Here is a 20,374-nt window from a genome sequence, read left to right on the forward strand (position 1 = left end):
TGAGTCCAAGTACACACACACAACTGAGAAGTGAAAGCATACACACACATACACACATAGTGAACATACACCCTGAGCACATGGGTCTCAAAGATGAAGAGAGCGTGGTTTCATTCTTCTTCAATTCCTGCTGGGATCGGAAATCCAACCTGAAACCTTTCCATTATAAGTCCCTAATTATTAGGCCATAACTGTCCCCACTTGTTGATGCAAATTTAAAAAGATACATTTATATATATATATATATATATATATATATATATATATATATATATATATATATATATATATATATATATATATATATATATTGCCATATGAATACATTGTGGCAGGGATTTTTCGTGACTATACATGATTTTTCTTCTCAGAACTTTGGTCCGCCTTGGTTTAAAGTGCTCAAGTTTTAGTTTTAGTTGACTTGAATACTGAATGATTACTTCATATATGAGTATTTAACAGTGCAGCAGACACTGCCAAACCTGACTCTGGGTTTCTGCTCCCTTGCAGTGTTTACGACCTCAGGCCCTGCTCAGTTGAAGTCATTGGATGTTCTTTCGTCTGTGTCTTCATCTTTCTGTCTTTCAGCCATTTTATCTGTTCCTCCATATTAAATGTGTCAGACAAACAGAAGGGTGTTAATAATTGAGAAAAAAAAGGTCTGTGGTGTGGCTGACGGCAACAGAGAGGTGCATGCTGGGAATGCATGTGAACACAGTGGTTTGAGGTCTGTGGTTGCATTACTTATAAATGAATTCAACTGAAAATAAATAATTGATGAAAACAAGCATTGTATGTAGTATATATGAGGTCACAGAGTTATATGAAATGTAAAAGTCCTGAAATTTCATCAGAATTAAGAGAAACATGATTTCATTGACACTATATTGATGTGTTAACATTAATCAGGGTACAAGATCACATAATTATACAAATGTGTACCAATTGTAATTAATACAGGCTTGATTTAGTGTTAGTAGCTTGTATTGACGCATAATTCAGTTTTATTAGTTTAGTATAATAAGCAGATATTAGAATGAATTATTACTCAATGTAGTCTCTTTCTTTGCCTCTGTTTGTTTCTGCAGAGAAGAACAAATGTTCCCTGTGAGAATGCTTGAAATGTTGTTAGAAATGCCAGGATGCAGGAATCATCGGGATGTGAGCATGCAGTGCCTTCCTGTAATGGCAGACAGATAAGAGTTTAACAACCCATCTGCCTAAACACTTCCTGTCCGTTAACATTCGGTAAACTGCTAAAATTGTCACGGCATATCCCAACATCATCAACATTCACACTAAATGCAAGGTTTAAAAAAAAGCAAATGTGAACTTAATATCATCAAAGACAATCCAAAGACAAAAATACAGTAAAATGCACCTTCATACCATAACAAACATGCAAACAATCTCATTGTCTGTTTTGTCATAACAATTGGCTATATATATGTTTGCTGTTGTATGGTTTGATGAGCTCTATACACCAACACAACAAATTTTAAATGAAAAGAACAAGATGTGCTTTACCTGCAGAATGTCAGCTTTAATTTGAGGGTATTTACATCCAAATCAGGTGAACACTGTAGGAATTAAAACAGTTTGCAAATGTGCCTCCCACTTGTTAAGGGTCCAGAAGTAATTGGACAAGTGGCTTCTAAGCTGTTCCATGGCCAGTTGTGTGTTATTCCCTGATTATCCTTTACAATAAGCAGATAAAAGGTCCAGAGTTGTCACTATAAGTCAAACAAGCCATTATTAAGCTAAAAAAAAAAAACAATCAGAGAGATAGCAAAAACATTAGGTGTGGCCAAAACAACTGTTTGGAACATTCTTAAAAAAAAAAGAAAAAAAAGCACTAGGGAGCTCAGCAACACTAAATTACCACAAGCATTCTTTACCTGACGAAGAAAATACCCTTCACAACAGTTGGCCAGATCAAGAACACTATTCAGAAGGTAGGTATATGTGTGTCAGAGTCAACAATCAAGAGAAGTCTACACCAGAGTGAATACAGAGGGTTCACCACAAGATGTAAACCATTGGTGAGCCTCAAAAACAGGAAGGCCAGATTATACTTCCAAAAAAAGCCTTCACAGTACTGGAACAACATCCTTTAGACTAAATAGATTAAGATCAACTTGTACCAAAGTGAGGAGAAGAGAAGAGTATGAAGAAGGAAAGGAACTGCTCATGATTCTAAGAAGTGAAGCATGGTGGTAGTAGTGACATGGCATGGGCATGTGTGGCTGTCAATGGAACTAGTTCTCTTGTATTTATTGATAATGTGACAGCTGACAAAAGCAGCAGGATGAATTCTGAAGTGTTTCAGGCAATATGTTCTGCTCATATTACATTATACAGCATTGAAGTATGAATCATTAAACAAAATCCTTGTTTTAAATGACTAGTTAGGGGAGGTTGAGAGTGTACCAACTTACTGCTCAAGTGTGAACAGAAAAATGAGAACACCAACAACACCAGCATGTTTTTGTCTGTCTGTGTGCGTGTGTGTGTGTTTATGTAGACCAGCAGATGGCATGTGCAGTCTGTTAAAATAGAACACAGAGGTTAGGAAGTGTTTCAGAGTATTCTTGATTCAGAATATCTTAGTTATGTCATAGAGAAAGCTATTAAATGCTGGCAGGCCCTTTGCATATTTTTAACTGAGCTTTTATCTTTGTTGTGTGTTCCTCTATTCTGCGATCTCTTATTTTCTCAATTATCAGTTTTGCACATAGAGCCTAATGACTCTCTGGGATGAACACTGACCTTACTATAATCTCCAATCACATAACACCAAAATTCTATTCAATTCAATATTACAGTTTTTTTCCTAAAAAGGGCAATATTAACATTCTTTTGAAACCAGTTATTTTATATATTTGTTGCCATAGAGCATTGCATTCATTCCAATAATGGTAAAATCAATGTAGGTTTTACAGTAGTTGAAAACAAAATTATTAGCCCTGCTATAAAATTATAATTGCTTTTTGAATATTTCCTGAGTGATGTTTAACAGAGCAAAGACTTTTTTGCAGCATTTCATATTTACATATCATAGTTTTCTTCTGGAGAAAGTCAAGTTATTTCCTTTTATTTGACTAGTAATTATATTTAAATATTATTTAATAATAAAATAATAACATACATTTGAAATCAGAATTATTAGCCCCCCTGAATTTTTTTTTCTTTTTTGAAATATTTCCGGAATGATGTTTAACAGAGCAAGGAAATTTTCACAATATGTCTGATAATATTTTTTTTTCTTCTGAAAAAAGTCTTATTTGTTTGATTTTGGCTTGAATACAAGCAGTTTTTTTTAAAGCATTTTAAGGGGCTAATAATTCTGACTTCAATATTTTATCTAAAAGGGGGCTAATATATACATGTCACTTTAAGCTTAATTCTACTAAAAAAAACTAGTAAAATATGTACTGTCATTGTGACAAAGACAGAGGAAAATAGTTATGAAAACCTTTGTTTGATAAATGTGTTGAAATATATATTTTCTCCATTAAACATCAAAGGGTAAATATAAAAAAAAACAGGGAGGTTAAAAATGTTGTGGCCAACTGTATTTGGGATATTGGATTGGATGGAGTGATGATTCATTTCAGTTCAGTTCATGTAAGATCCAATTAAGTCTTTTCAATTTAGGAATGTAGTGCTTGTATTTCAAAGCAGCTTTAGATAACTGTGCCTCATATCCACATTGAGTTTACAGCTGCTGTATGAATTTATTTGCCAAAACTATGTTGCAAACAGTCAGCCAAAGAAGATTTGCAAATAAAACTATGTGCAAAAAGATAAAAAAATTATTTAAAAAAAGATTTAAAAAAAGAAACACAAGAAAGCTTAGACAGTCAGGCAGTCCGACAACAGCCAAGAGTGAGGTTCAGAAACAGAAAGAGTCCAATAAGGCAACATGTCTAGAGGGTAGAGGTGAACATGGGGAGAGAGAGCGAGAGAGAGAGAGAGGGTGTGTGTGCGTGCTGCAGGAACATGTCGACTGGGAAGAGATCAAGAGTGAGCAGAACAGTACGATATAGACTAACCAGCTATTCATTCTGTGTGTAGCATTTAATTCAGAATGATATGGGCAGAGCTGTGGGGTACAGTATTGTTGACAGTTCCAAAAGAGTTATGAGGCTTGAGTCATAAAGCATTTTTATGTATTTATCTTTCCTTTAGTTGTCTTTTGGTAATAGTTATTATAGGTAAAATAATAAAAAAATCCCTTTTAACTGAATAACATTAAGAATATATATATGTGTGTGTGTGTGTGTGTGTGTGTGTGTGTGTGTGTGTGTGTGTGTGTGTGTGTGTGTGTGTGTGTGTGTGTGTGTGTGTGTCTCAGTGGTGACTGTCACATCACAGCAAGAAGGTCACTGAATTGGGTCCTGGCTGGGTCAGTTTGCATGTCTGCGTGGAGTTTTTATGTTCTCCCCTTGTTTGCTTGTGTTTTCTCCAGGTTCTCCGGTTTCCCCCATAATCTAAAGACATGTTCTATTGGTGAATTGAACAAACTAAACTGGCTGTAGTGTATTGTGTGTGAATGAGTATGTGTGGGTGTTTCCCAATACTGGGTTGCAGCTGGGAGGGCATCTGCTGTGTATTTCATGCTGGAATAGTTGGCGGTTCATTCTTCTGTGATGACCTCTGAAAATAAGTCTAAGCCAAAGTAAAATGAAAGAATGAATACACAAGTGAAAGTTTACTGCAAAAAAAATGCTTTTCTTGCTTAGATTTTTTGTCTTGTTTCTAGTCTAAATATCTAAAATTTCTTATATCAAGAAGCATTTTCTAAACAAGCAAAACATATTGTCTTGTTTTTAGAAATAATATGCCAATATTAAGTGAGTTTTTCCTTAAAACAAGCAAAATAATCTGCCAATGGGGTAAGCAAATTAATCTTGTTTTTTCTTTTGATGTAAGATTATTTTACTTACCCCATTGGCAGATTATTTTGCAGATCACCTCAAATGCTGAAAATAAGGTAACTAGCAGACGGTTTGAAAATGAAAGCCAGAATTGTGACATCAGTCCCTCAGTAGCTTATAAATAAGGTTAAAGCGGTTTATATGTATTTATTGAATTAAAAAAACTTTACCATTTTGTTGGGAGTGGCTGGTATTTAAATGTGTCTGTCACATAGCATCACATTTGGTGCAGACATTCAAATTGCCTGTAACGTCACATGTTTTAAGGACACAGTGTTAGTATTATTCAGGATAAATAAGTCAAAATGCTCAGCCATATTGGCCAGCATAAAAATGACTGAGTGTAACTTTATAAAGGCCACATTTAAGAAGAATTTTTAAAAATACTGTAGGATCTTAAAGTGAAATTTGTATTTGTGCTTGTATATTTTTTCTTGTTGTATTTGCAATGCTGTGTGTGAGCCTCTGCCTAAAGACAATTTTCTAAGCCCCATTGGGGATCGGCACACAAAGTTGTCTTAAACAGCTATCAGCCAATCATCATATTCAGTGTTCATTTATTCATTCATTCATTTTGTTTTCGGCTTAGTTACTTTATTAATCAGGGGTTGCCTATGCGGATAAAATCACTAACTTATCCAGCATATGTTTTACTCAGCTTATACCCTTTCGGCTGCAATCCAACACTGGGAAACACCCATACACTCCCTTTCACTTACATTAACTTCAGACAGTTTAGCTTATTTAATTCACCTGTACCGCATGTTTATGGACTGCCAACTGACCCAGCTTGGGCTCGAACCAGCAACCTTCTTGATCTGAGGCAATCGTTCAACTCACTGTGCCACTGTGATGCCATATTCAGAGTAATTATGCAATAGTAGCATACATTTCTCAGTTCAAGTTAAATCATGGAAAAATTTATTGAATACATTGTTAGTTATAGTATTAAATGCATTATGATCAAAACATATAAAATGGCCTAATAAAGAAGTGCTGGGAGCAATGCAGCATTAGAGGATTTTTGTTTTTAAAGAATTACTCTAAGAAAGGAGCAGTAAACACTGCACATGTTTGTACAGTATGTGGTTTCTGCTTAGTTGTCGGAAGGATTCAACTGATAGAAACAGGTTTTGCTTAGCAAGAGCCAGTGAGTTTGCTGTGGTTGGTGCTATTTGTTAGGCGGTGTAGTGTGAATCAACTGTCACTGAATCATCATCACCTCCCCTTAAATAAACAGCCTGAAGCTGAACACATGTCCTCATAACCTTCTCCACACACACACACACACACACACACACACACACACACACACACACACACACACACACCTATATTATGTACAATATGCGTTTTATACTCTTTAATGTCATACAGTCTCTGTGTCATACATACGCTGGTCAGGGCCTTTCAGAGAGGCAAACGGTCAGTTGGTCAGCTCACACTACTATGAAATCCTAGTGAGGCAGAAAGCACAGATCAATAGCACTTACCTTACATCTTGTTTCTGGTCCCAAAGGGTGCCTGAAAGCAGTGGCCTTTGAAAACAATGCCAGAGAGAGGGAGAACAAAACCATTTCAATATTTTTTTTTCATGACTGAACAAAACATACAAATGATGCATACAGTGAGTGTGATACTTGAATAACATAAAAACTCTTTTCAATCAAAGCACTTTTTTTACAATTACATTAGACTTTTTTTTTGTCTCAGTTAAACATAATGTAAATGTTTTTGGAGTTGAATATACATGCTTAAAATCCACAGAACAAAACAAATGCAAATGACACTGCCTTAGGTAGTCCTCATTGTCTGTGTTATTTTTGTTTTCAGTTGGTGAGACATGGTAAACTCGCTTCTCTGGCTTTTATTTTCTCATAGCCACAAGGCAGATCAATGAACGTGTGCTAAGTGTTGTACTGACTAAGCTCCCTAAGCTTTGAAGAATTTAAAGGAACACTCCCCCTTTTTTGCAAACATTTTACAAGTCACTCACAGTTAAACAGTTTGATCATTTTTTTAATCTATTCAGCTGATCTCTTGGTTTAGCAGGAGCACTTGTAATTGAACTAGATTGGACCATTAGTGCCAAAAAGAATTTTAATAATGATCAATATTTAATATCAAGAAACTATGCTGCCATACCATAGCAATATCATTTTTTTTCAGTTGCAGTTACTGCAGCCTTTTGAGTATTACATCACTTGTGCTAGGAGTCTCTCTTAATTCACACAGTCTTTTGATGTTTTGCAAATGAAATGAAGTAAGGCTTGTGCTTTACTTTTACAGCAGTTTTTGTATTTTCCTGCTTATTTAGGGTGACACAGTGGTAGGTAGTCCTGTTGCCTCACAGCAAGAAGGTCGCTGGTTTGAGCCTCAGTGTAGAGTTTGCATGTTCTCCCTGCGTTCACGTGGGTTTCCTCTGGGTGCTCCTACAGTCCAAAGACATGCAGTACATGTGAATTGGGTAGGCTAAATTGTCCGTAGTGTATAAATATTTGTGTGGATGGATGTTTTCCAGAGATGGGTTGCGGCTGCAAAACAGGCTGGCATCAGCTTTTTAATACAAACCTGCATATAAAGAATGTGACTGAAATTTTTTTTAGGCTTGTTAATTAATGATTGCTTTAAAAAATGTAACTTTGGGCAAGTGCTATGTGGTTTTGCTGTAAGATTAAGAATTCACAGTGGAATACAAGCAGTGCTGGACATTAACTTCACCATTTCTACTTGATTTTACTGCATTTTTTATTTTGGAAAACCTTTACTTTACTACTTTCCAAAACAAAATAAATTGAACTTTTTACTCCTCAACATACAGTACGAACAACTGATTCATTCATTCTTGAATATGACATATTGCATCTTTCTTCAACAACTCTCAATTTGAATGATGTTTAGACAACTCAAAGACAAAAGATCCTGTTAGCAGAAGTTCTTGCAACTAATGCAAAACATTTGGATATACATATTTTATATAATTACTTTTAGCATTTAAATACATTTAAAAACAAAACATTTTTGTACACACAAACTCCCAACCCGTTAGTGGTTGACAATAATCAGTTGGTTTCTTTGCATGAGGGTGCAACTCTATCAGCTACCTTGCTCAGTAGTCAGGGCATTGGTCAGGGAGTCAGCCATTTTAAGGTCTGTTTCGATCGCGAAAGTGTCTCGGTGCACTGAAATGTTCACTCACTGAAATGTCTTTTGTACAATTAACCAATAAAATCAGTGAGCGAAGTGTACTATGTTTCCTTAACGGAAGTTCTAAAGCCTGAAACATGACTCACATGAACCAAATCACTAAACATAGTGATGAAAGAGAGACAAATGAAACCATTGTCCATTATAACTATTGTGAGTATTGTTATCTATATTTAACAATAAAAGAACATGAGTTGGACAATCCACTGTAACAAACATTTTTAAATGATAGAATATTGAATTGTTGCTGGTATATTAAATAATTTAAATATGTGTCTATGTAGGTACTTAAAAAATAATAATAAAAATGTGAAAAATATCAGTTATGATGTTATTTATAATTTCCAGTTTTAGGATTGTATAACAATTACATTCACGTCACGCTCAATGTCCTAATGTAGTGAACCAAACTCATTACTGTCCTTACCGATGTCTGAAATCATCTACACCTATTAATTCACACACTAGCTAGTAGTTTGAGACACAAAATGTGTCTTTTTTACATTTATAGATTTAAAAAGTATAATGTACTGTACTAGTAACTGTGGATCTCAGACTTGTCAGATCTAGGGCTTAAGGCTTTGGTCCACGACTGGACTCGTCATTACCACTGTTAAAAAAACCCCACAAAGGATCGCTTCTCCACATAGATTATATTCTATTTCTTTTTGTTCAGCATCTCACCTGGATTTCATGGTCAGAAAATGTCTCATCAGTGCTCACCTACTGGCGTTTGTAGTCTCTCTCTTGTTCTTCTGATCAACCTTGGAGCATTCTGTCACATTTCTGAGCTCTCTCGTTTGAAAGAAGACTTTCACTCATCCTGAGAAATCAAAGTAAAGACAGCTGCTAAAAACAGTAGAGCAGGCTCAATTAGTTTTGGCAGTGTGTCCTCAGAGCTCTCTCTGCTAGGAAGGTGTTTCATCATGTGGCCATGAACACACTGAGGGATTCTATTGCAGTCTTATACAATTACAGAGTAATTAGATTAAATTACTACATTGAACAAACATTTCTGGTGATGGCATTGATCTCCAGTTATCTATCTATCTATCTATCTATCTATCTATCTATCTATATATCTATCTATCTATCTATCTATCTATCTATCTATCTATCTATCTATCTATCTATCTATCTATCTATCTATCTATCTATCTATCTATCTATCTATCTATCTATCTATCTATCTATCTAATTTTATTATATTTTTGAAAACCATGGTTGTCAAAAAGAGTGGAACTCTAGACCTGTATAAGCCTGTATATAATAACAAGGCTCGGACACAGCAGGCGGATTTGTTTTGCAAAATTACAAACTGTATACAAGATATCTTGATAACTCGCACAGTTTTTCTCAGTTGCTTTGTTACATTTCTAGAATCATCCTTGAAATTAGCGAAACAGTAAGTGCATGCATCAAAAAAAAAAAATAAATAAAAAAATCAAACAAATAACAAAACACCAAAAATTACCAGCAAAAGCCAGTCTCTTGCTCAAAATCTTTCTCTCAAAAATAAATATCTGTGTCAATGAACATGTCAATCAGAATGACAAGTCCTTGTGTCATTGTGTGCGGAAAATTGCTTAGTCAATGTAACAGTGTTCTCAGTGGTGATGTTCTGATGTAAACAATGGATACAGTTTTGATAACAAAAGTACTGTATACTATATTTTTTGGCTAGACTTTGTGTGTGTGTAAGTTTGATTGCAAGAAACAAGATTCACATTTACACGTTTACTGTTTGTACTGTAATTTATTCACAGATCATGTCATTCCCATACACAACGGAAAAGAAAGCACTGCATAGCACAAATAGAGAGAAAAAAGTAGAAATGTGGAAATAGGACATTCTCCTTTTGAATGCACCTACAGTACGCTACAAAATGTCAAGATTCGCCTGGGAGCAGTTTACCAGTACTAAATAGATTTAGACCAAAAGTTTTATGGAAATGTATAGAAAAATGCATTATGACAAAACATTATGACAGCTCTAATAAAATGGGGGTAAATTGCTTTTTCAAGTACATATATTCACAATTAAAGCCACAATTAATGACAGATTGTTCCTTGATGTAATACATTGGACAGATAAACGGTGCCCTTGTTAGCATGTAATTATTCACATAAGTACAGAGTAATATTAAATAGTAGCATACTGTAATGTTAGTGTTAAGATTAGTCTAGGTATAGAGTTATTTGAATGTAATTTTACATAATTTTGCATACATTTGTTATTAAGTTCATGTAACATGTAGCAAAGATATTTTTTATAAACTAAATGTTACAAAAACCTTTAGGAAATATCCTGTTAACTGTTTTTTTATTGGATTTAGACAGATCTTGAACTTTTAGACAACTGTAAGACATGGGTGGGGTTTTACAGGAAGTATGAGTTATGCCAGTTTAATTATACATGCAACTTCATTTTGGTAGACATTATTGTAACGTATGATAAACTCTTAACAAAAGATCATTAAGACGCATTAAGGAAAGAGTACATTTCCAGTTGTATAACATGAACAAGTCTAATTTGAAATAATGATAGAAATATATTATTGTAAGCAGAGATGTGCTGTTTTTATGATATATGTTTTTCAAATACGGATTTGAAAAACATAATAGTTTTTTGCTATTTGTATTGGATAGGGTTGATAAAAATGGCTTAATATTTTGTGTCGACCCATTATAATACAATTTAATCAACATGACATAACCAAATGATAATGTAGGAAACAGCAGAGAGTTATACATAATCATTTGCATTTATAATACAAAGCATTTGCAACTTGTTTAAAGAAATGAGAAATTGCTTGTTGATTTGAATTTCAATTGATGGGAATTTCAACCAAAAATTTTTTTTCTTTTTTTTTACGTTTCTTTGAATATCTCAAGCATTGATTTAATTTATTGCAGAGTTTGGTGGTGGAGGATTCAGCCGGCAGCAGTAAGGATGCTGACAGCAGGCCACCAGTAGTCTCTTTGGCAGAGGTGTCAGAGCAAGACCACACTACATCACTTGAACCCAGACTGACTTCTGCCACATCGTCCCTGTGCAGCCTGAAAGTGGAGAAAGCAGACAGCTCAGCTCCCGGTGAGTATTTATGACTTTCTTCCTGAGCCCTTATCTCTTTTTGTTATGACAGTCTTCCGTTTTCTTGCAAGATAATAATTGTGGTGGAGCCTGTGGTGGTGAAGAAAGATTTCTATTGCGTGTTGTGCTTATTTTGTGTCTTGTCTTTGAGTGCACCACAGAGTAAGTTGGTACAAAAGTTGTTGTTGTTGTTGTTGTTTTTTTGGAGGGCTGTGTTTCAGTTGTGAATGTGTTGTTGGTTGAGGAATTAGTTGTGAAATGTAACCTCAGCAAAATGGATGAAGACAGCATCTGTAGTGTTGTTTTAAGATAAACAAATAGTAATGGGATTTTTTACTCAAAAATGAAAATGTACTCATTATTTACTTACCCTTAAGTGGTTCCAAACTTTTATGACTTTCTTTTTTTCTGTTAAGCTGCACAGAAGATCACTTGAAGAATGTTAGAAACTGGTAACCCTTGACATCTATAGTAAACAATACTAAGTAAGTCAGTGGTTACCAGTTTCCAACATTTTTAAAAATAATGTGTTTTGTTTAATAGCTTTGTGACAAGAAAATGGGCAAGTAAATGATGACACAATTTTCAGTTAGCATGAGCTATTCTTTTAATCATTTATTCTATTATACTCATTTACATAATATTAATAATATAAAAATAATCATAATCATCATTAAGCTTTTAATGGCTGAGCAATTTTTTAAAAAAAAGCTTTTATAAGTAAATAAATCTAAATGCAAAACAATTTTTATAAAGTCATTCTGCTCTCAAAATTATAAGGTAACTCTTTATTTTGATGCTTTTGAGGAAGCAGACAGTCTACTAATACTCAAATGGACCACCAAAATAAAGTGTTACCTTATAATGTTTAATAATACAATGTATTACTGTCTAATTATTTGTACAATTTAGTAGAAATGTTAGTCAAATTTTGAGTGTTGAAAAATCTTTTTGATCTATTCATTGTTAATTATTATGATTTTATTACAAAAAATACAATTTTGTACTCTAATTTTTCCTTATACTGTCATCTTTAAATAGTAACCAATTAGGCTGAATGCTGGATTCATTTGCACATGCAGATTATGATATCAGCTGTATAAATGCTGCAATTAACTCTGAAACCAGTAGCACAAATAGTTGATTAAAGCACAGGCTACATGTACAATGAGATACAGTACACTCTCATCAGAAATAAAGGTACATGAGCTCTCACTGGTGCAGTACCTTTTCAAAAGATACATATTTGGACCCAAAGAATCCACATTGGTACCTCAATGGGGCACATTAGAACCAAAATGTCCCTAAAAAGTACTTTTGAGGTACCATTATAAACCCTTCAGTTTACAAATTTGTACCTTTTGAAAAGGTACTGCCCCAGTGACAGCTCCTGTACCTTTATTTCTGAGAGTGTAGTAACACCAATCCAGATTGTGTCATTTATTTGTTTTAAATATATTTTATAGTCTAGATCGAATGTCTTTATAAGGCTCAAGTGAGTGCAATGTTAAATATATACCTTAATATTATCTTGATAAATGGTCCAGGCAGTTATTTGTGACTAAACAAAATTAAATGTAATAAAATTAAATGTGAGTGCATTAAAAAAAGAATTAAAAACAGGAATTTTAAATTGGTTGCACTTTTGTAAAAAATTAAAAAATTGAATTGGGCAATTTATATATAAAAAAAAGTTTCTGAAATGTGTACTCATCTCTGGCGTCTGGGAAGTGATCTAAGCAAGAGTCAAAGCAAAGATGAGCTGATCAAATGAGTTTATACTAAAGGATCACATTTCATCACAGTCTATTATCTGTGTCTTTCACTAGCTGTCTCTCAGTATTGTTTTGCTTTTGCCTCCAGCTCTTTTTTTTGTCTGTCATAATGTGTTTTAGTATTACGCTTGACACAGCTCCGGATTTTAGTTAAGGGAAGTTTTTTCTCTCTCTGGGTTGGCAGGAAATTGTGGCTCATCATTTCCGCCATAACCACCTTTAGCATTAAGTGAAGAGCATTCACATTTTATTTAAATCAAGCATTTAAGCAGCTGATGAGCAAAAGTAGTTGAGGTCCAATGGTAATTCAAAATGCTTTACATAAAAGAAGTTTAATTAAATAAGAAAATGATTATGTCACCATAGAATTGTCTATGTATAAGCATATACAGTACTGTTAAAGGGGTAGTTCACCCACAATTCTGTCATCATTTTCTTTACTTTCATTTGTCACAAATCTGTTTGGGTTTCTTTTTTTTATTTTACCTTTGTAAAATGTTGGAAATCAGTAATCATTGTCTTGCATAGAATGATTAGAAAGATTTTTTGTCTAGCTATGGAACTTTATTTCATCATAAATCTACTGTATATCTTTGTTATTGTTTTGAATATGTGACCTCTAACATTTTGAACTGTTTGCATACTCAGTCCCTAACTGATTTAAATTGCATAAAAGAATTAACCCAAATACACATTCTGCAATGATTTACTCATTTACTCAACATCCACTTTTCTGTTTAAGCTTCTTACTTCAGAGGTAGATATACTAAAGAATGTTGGAAAAAAACAGCTATTATTATTAACTTCTATACTATTTTTCACTACATTCTTCAGAATATCTTGTTTTGTGTTCAACAGAAGGAAGAAACTCATAAAAGATTAGAACTCGAATGTGTGTTAGTCACTCAAGTGTGACTAAATAATGAAGACATTTTCAAATTTGGGTGAACTATCCCTTTAAGTAATGCAAATTTTTTTCCTGCTTTACTTTTTTATTTTTACATTATGCTGTTTTAATTTTTTAGATTATCTAAAACATGTTTGCATCCACTGTAAATGACTGTAAATGGTACAATTTATGATTATAAACAATTCTCATTCTTTTTTAAAAGTTTATCTGCTCTGGGGAGCGTTTCCGAAACCATGGTTAGCCAAATAAATGTCGTAAGCTGTATCGTTACAAATGTTTCCCAAATCTATTGCTCCAATGCCCCAATGCAAACTACAAAACTACCTCTAGATCTGTAGTTAAAAACATAGTTCCTGGCTGTGTTCTATTTCCTGTTATGTTCTATTTCTAGTTCCTCTATGCCCTATTCATTTAGAACATTCTAACATTTAAACTCAAAATTATTTTAAAAAACCATTAAAGTCATCTCTCTTAGCTGTAATTTGCTTTCAAAGTATTTTTACAGTTCAGTTTTATCCATCTTCATGTTTACAATTGCACTTCACAGTGCACTTTGAAAACATTGATGTAATCTTGAACACAGAGGTGGCTCATGACGAAAGCTATAGGTGATCAATTATTTAAAAGCGGAATTTACGTTGTCTTCAAATCTTGTGATTAAAAAAAAACATATCATACATTAAAGCTTTTCATTTATACACTACATCGTTCTTTTCACAATGATACATCACACTATAATAGTTCAGTCGCGAGTTAAGTCATTGTTTGGGAAACGCACCACAGATTGGTTGTGCCATGTCTGTTCTTATTGATCTAGCTTTCTTAGGGCATTGAAATGTAACTCCCATTACAATATCTTCAGTTTCTCTGGAAGGTTCCTTAGTCTAATAACTCAAACAGTAGGAGACTATTTTACCCTGCCAGTTCAACCCCAAATATTTTTGGAAAAAAAAAAAACTACAACTGCAGTATAGCTTTGTAATCCTTCTTCATGTAGTTAACTTGTTAACAAAGGTTTGGTGGCGGAACCACGTCTCACGCCTAACCAATCACCTACTCCCTAAAACATATTTAAAGCAGATCAGCCCTCTAGGACTTTTCCTCTTGTTCTTTCAAAACCCCCCTCCCTCCTCCCCTCTTTCCCCCTATTTTCTTGCTTCCCATCCACAATCCTATAACCCTCTCTTCACTCCTAGGTTAAATTGAGCAGTCCAATCACTGTACCAAAATACTACAGAGACGGTACCCCCACTCTGAGTCTCTGGGCATCATCTTAAGACGCCCGATCAACCTACTTATCTGTTCACTGTTTATTCTCTTCCCTTTCCCTTCATCTCACTGTTCTCTTATCATCCCCTTCATCCTTACATCCCTACAATAAAGTCTAGCTCAAATTGTGGCATGGTCCATGCCAGTGTTCTAAGCATTAAAGCATGTGTGACAATCAGGGTTTGACATTTATTAGCATGTATGGTAAAAAAGCCACCAAAATCAACATAAATCCGCCACAAATTTAGGAAAAAGAGACAAAAAAAAGAACCTGTCTTTGCACAATTTTGACTCGCATTGAAGTGAAAAGTGGAAATGAGTAAAAAATATCAACTTTACTACATTTAGATTCTCAGTGAAGAATGTGAGTCAATAACACGTTTCTGTTTAGCTTTTTAGCACAATCCAATCAGTCAAAGCAGAGATTAGCACACAAGCGTTTAGTGACTAAAGTCTGCACGCTAATGTCATCATTAACAACAAAATGCAAATACAATACCAGTAAGTGATTCATTTCACGACTTCAGTGATTAATCCGTTTTTGTCTAAGTGCGTAAGCTGCCCTAGAATACATCATTGATCTGTACAACAAATGCTTCATCTTTACAATATTAGCAGTTGCTAATGTCTTGATTTAGCAGTACTTAATAACTGTTACTTTATTTTTGGAACAAAAAAAATGAAATTTAAAAGTATGCAGATCTCTTTTTTCACTTTAGACCTGCACACAAGCACTCGTGCACATACTGCATGAAAAACTAGTGTTTAAAAAACATTTTTTCTAAATCTCTTAGCTTTGATGTTTGTTTGGTTTCACAGATGTGTTCTCACCCTGTGAGGTGTGAAATTTGCACTTGACATTTCTTTTCAGTGAAAGCGAATCAATAAACCAGTAAAGTTATTTTTAGATTATCGCGCCATTACTCAAGAAAATTTACAACCAAGCTCGCATTGAGTAGAGTCCTTTTGGTCAAGTTTGAACATCAGGAAGTTTGCGGTTACCGCTGTATGTGTAAGTGTTTAAACAGAAGGCAGACAATCTGCTCATCCCATGACATGTACTGTACATTACTCATTTATGTTACATTATTAATTACACGTGACCCAGACAGAGGGCTCCAGAATGTTTTTGGACACTGGGTATGGGAGGTTGATTTCTGCTATGAAGGCTCTCGAAACGAAGCATGCACTTACTTTGCAGCTCAGGCAACAGTTTGACAGTATAAAAGAAAAGCACATTGCAGGAGATGAGGAGGCTAGATTCACACAGGAAGTAGAGGGAGGGGAAGAATGAGTGGGTGTCTATCTGAGATGTGTTTGACCACAGTCCTGCGAATAAGCACACACACACACACACACACACACACACACGCACACATGCACGTACACATGCAAATCGCCCTGTTGTGTCAGCAAATACCATATTGGCTTTAAACACCAATTGAAAGTGTTTTCTATGCAAACTTTATAATAGTGACACAAACAGCATATAGAACATAACATTGCAGCTTTCATTGAATGCATCCTGTGAAGAAGAAAAGAACTACTGTAGGTGTCTCAGAGAGTTAAAGGGGCCTGCAGGTGAAAAGCGCATGATGGACAGGAAGTGCATTTTCTATGGTAAGAGTCTTATCTGTCCAAACCTTTTTACGGTTCTTGAGGACTTTTATTAGCAGGGCTTTTTACACTGTGTATACAGCAAGTTTTTGTTGTTGTGCTGTATTTAACAGCTTGTCTATATGAGATCACAATTTGGCAGGCAAAAGCTGTAAAACACTTTATTTTGAAAGAGAGAACTTTGAGTAAATGTGCAATTTTAAACCATGTTTATGTGTTTTGTCTGCATTTGCATACCTATTTAACTGCATTTGTTTGTGTGCTAAATCTGGCCAAACCACCTTTTAGGGGAGGGGGTGGGGAGGGGATTTTTCTGGTTAAGGTTATAGAATTTACTACTCGCTGTGTATAAACAGCATGGGAGTGGGAGTTAATTTCTTCTTGATATGAGCAATGAAATAGGAAAAACCCAGTCAGATGCAACATAAATATAATGAAATGGTTACTCAGATGTACTTTGCAGCATCAATATGTAAATGTTTTGCCCTAATAATGTAGAAAAATATATACACTGACAATGTTTTTAGTGGCTAGATTAACAAACTCATATATGTTTAAGGGTGATCATTGCCATGGCAACTTAAACTCCTTTGCCAAATTGGGGCTTAAGGCTACTTTTCTACTTGAGATGAATTGAGGTTGTTGTAAATGCCAACCTCATGTAGGTAAAAGATTTGTAGGGGTTACTGCTATACACATTGATTAATACACACACAGGCATGTACAGCATCACACATTCATTCATTTTTCTTCGGTTTAGTTCCTTTGTTTATCAGGTTGCCCCTCCAGCTGCAACCCAATACTGGGAAACACCCATACACATTTATTCGCACACATACACTATGGCCAACTTAATTTATTCAATTCACCTGTACCGCATGTCTAGGGACTTGTGAGGGAAACCGGAGCACCAAGAGGAAACCCACACGAACACGGGGAGAACATGCAAACTCCACACAGAAATGCCAACTGACCCAGCTGGGACTCAAACCAGCTACCTTCTTGCTGTGAGGTGGCAGTGCTAACCACTGAGCTACCATGTCACCCAGCATTATACACACATATCTTTAAAAATAAAAAAATGATTAAAATGTAAAAAATAAATAAATAAATCTTTACATAATTATAAAAAACGCAACCTCATAACATACCTACTTCGCCAAGGGGGGCTTTGGGGCAATTTGGCTTTGTTGCAGCCAGTTTAATCATGACAATTTACTTTTGTTTAATGTTAATATTATTACTGGTATTTATTATATGCATATTTATATTTGTTTTTATCACCACATGGGCATGCATAACCACATGGGCCATAGAAATAGGAAGTGTGCTTGAATATAACTTGTATACACTTTTATAACACTTTGTTGTTATTGTTCATTTATTTGTTTGCAGGAAATTTACACTTTAACAAAACATGTGGAAATTAAATATTTAGATGTTCTCGGTGTAGTGTATCCACCAACATTTTCCAACTCACTCTAAAAGAAAATGGGAGCTTTTTAATAAACTTTATGCTCAAAACACACCCATAACTTATTAAGAAAATAAGTACAACCCTATTAGACCATGTGTAATGTGTAATCTTGTTAGTTAATTCCTCACTAGCAAGGTCCATCCAACAGGCCACAAATCAGAACAGTCTAATCAAGGTCAAATTCGAGTTTAAATCAAATTAGGATTTAAAGACACCTTTACCATGTTTGCCATACACCATAGAACATTACCAAGCATCCATATTTAAACAGTATTCATGTTTTTTGACTTCCCATGAGTTTGATAATATGACTACAGGAAATTCACCAGGGGCCTCATGTATCAACGCTGCATACGCACAAAAACTTTGCGTACGCCAGGTTTCACGCTCAGAATTGCTCAAGTTTGGATTTACTAACAATGAACTGAACGTGGGAATGTGCGCAGCTTCACGGCAGCTTTCTGGCAGGCGTACGCACATTTTTTGTGCGTGTCTGTTTTATTTCCATTGGCGACTCCTAGAGGCAGTTGTGTTAAATTCCTATCTACAAAGTGTCTGAGCCTTGCAATGGCAGCTGTATGAGACGGGTTCAGCAGGTATATAAGGTTTCCATACCATACATTTGACCAGCTAAACATTAAAGCACAATTTGCAGCAGTCGCCTGTTTTCCCAATGTAATCTGAGCGATCTACCGCACGCACATTGCTATAAAGACACTATCTGAAGATGAATTTGCATACGTGAATCAGAAACATTTCCATTCAATAAATGTGCAAATAAAATATGACGCTTATTGATATGAACTTATTGATGATTCCTACTTGTCTTTCTCGTGATAAATAGTTGGCAAAATCTGATATGTAGCGGGGGAAAAAACAAGAAAGAGTTCACCAGACGCTGGATTCGAGCCGAGTTCATGCTCGAACGTATCAATTCATGATCACTTGCGTCTTACAAGTAGCGCCACTGAAACTGTTAAGCGTCTTGCAACATTTTACAGATATAAACCAGACAATTTTTTTTTTTAATGCACTCAGTGCGATGTTCAGACCCAACTGTGTTAAAGCTAAACTCTCCCACTCTATTTTTTTCTTTTGTTGTTAATTCCGGACAACAAACTTGCAAATAACACCGCTTTTCTCCGGTCTACCTCCGAAAGCAGCACCTCCAATTCACATTCTGTTCAAAGTTTCTCTTTTTGCTTGTTTTTGACATTGCTTTTTCGTTGGGTTTTGCCATTAACATAGTCATTAGCATATTCATACGGGGGAGGAGGCAGGGAGGGGTTTTGTGCTCGTGCATGTTGCGCTCAGTTTCACGTTCATTCAGATGTACAAAAGAATATGCGTGAGATTCGGCGTACGCAGTGTTTCATACATCTGAAATTTTTTCTGCGTACGCACATTTACAGCTTTGTGCGTACGCAATGTTTTAGTAAGATTTCCACGCAAGTCTTCGTACATGAGGCCCCAGTTCACCTGAGCATTCAGTCATGATAGATGATGGTAAACGAACTTGGCTTGCTGTCCTCAAAAGGAGGTTTGAACCTCTTGTCCTTGAAGGAAGCTCGAGGCTCTACGTGAGCTATGCATATTTGAGCTATACCCATGTGATAATGATTGACACGCTCCTTCCGAACCTACATTATTGCGAACTGGATTATGTTTAAATGTGAGTTAACATTAGCGGTCAGAGGTTAGATGAGATCATTCTTTTAGCTTGCATTAAAGGGAGATATTTAAATGGGAATTTACATTAGAAAACCCAAAAATCACAAGCAGCTGCTTTTACACCGGAAAGCACAACAAACGTAAGATCAAATATAATACTTTGAAAAGCCATCTACAAACCCAAAAGATCATTTGGTGATGTAACAGGAACTTGTCTCTGTACCACATCAGCATATTTGGGCTGTGCAAATAAAAACCATGCTAACCATAACATCATTCATCTATCTAGTGTGTCGCTCTTGTACTGTATGTTTCTCAACTTTTTTTCTAGAGACCAACATGCTTGTGTCTTTCACTGGAAACCTTTACAATCTTTGTTGTATTGCGAACTTTTGGTATTCTCCACATCCCCAT

At 35.1% G+C, this 20,374-nt stretch overlaps 1 protein-coding gene and 1 long non-coding RNA gene across 6 annotated transcripts in view; one reads left to right on the top strand and one right to left on the bottom strand.

Moving 5' to 3' along the window:
• The window catches only part of LOC147832855 (uncharacterized), a 10,765-nt gene extending 8,310 nt beyond the window's left edge, over positions 1-2,455 (bottom strand). The window contains exons 1-2 of the long non-coding RNA XR_015515078.1: positions 521-2,455; positions 1-191 (exon numbers count right to left, since the gene is read on the bottom strand). The exon at positions 1-191 is cut by the window's left edge and continues 1,348 nt beyond it. This is a non-coding gene — a long non-coding RNA (uncharacterized LOC147832855). The remainder of the gene's footprint in view (positions 192-520) is intronic.
• Positions 1-20,374, top strand: part of gse1b (Gse1 coiled-coil protein b) — a 321,715-nt gene that overhangs the window by 83,343 nt on the left and 217,998 nt on the right. For 3 of the 5 annotated variants that reach the window (XM_087292421.1, XM_087292422.1, NM_001430859.1), the window contains exon 2: positions 11,064-11,241. In XM_087292421.1, the coding sequence (XP_087148547.1) occupies positions 11,064-11,241 (178 nt within the window). Of the gene's footprint in view, positions 1-11,063; positions 11,242-16,508; positions 16,816-20,374 lie in introns of those variants that run through there. The other 2 variants (XM_087292425.1, XM_087292426.1) reach the window with 2 other exon arrangements.

This window comes from Danio rerio, chromosome 18, assembly GCF_052040795.2.
Source record: "Danio rerio strain M-AB ecotype USA chromosome 18, GRCz13ab, whole genome shotgun sequence".
NCBI lineage: Eukaryota > Metazoa > Chordata > Actinopteri > Cypriniformes > Danionidae > Danio > Danio rerio.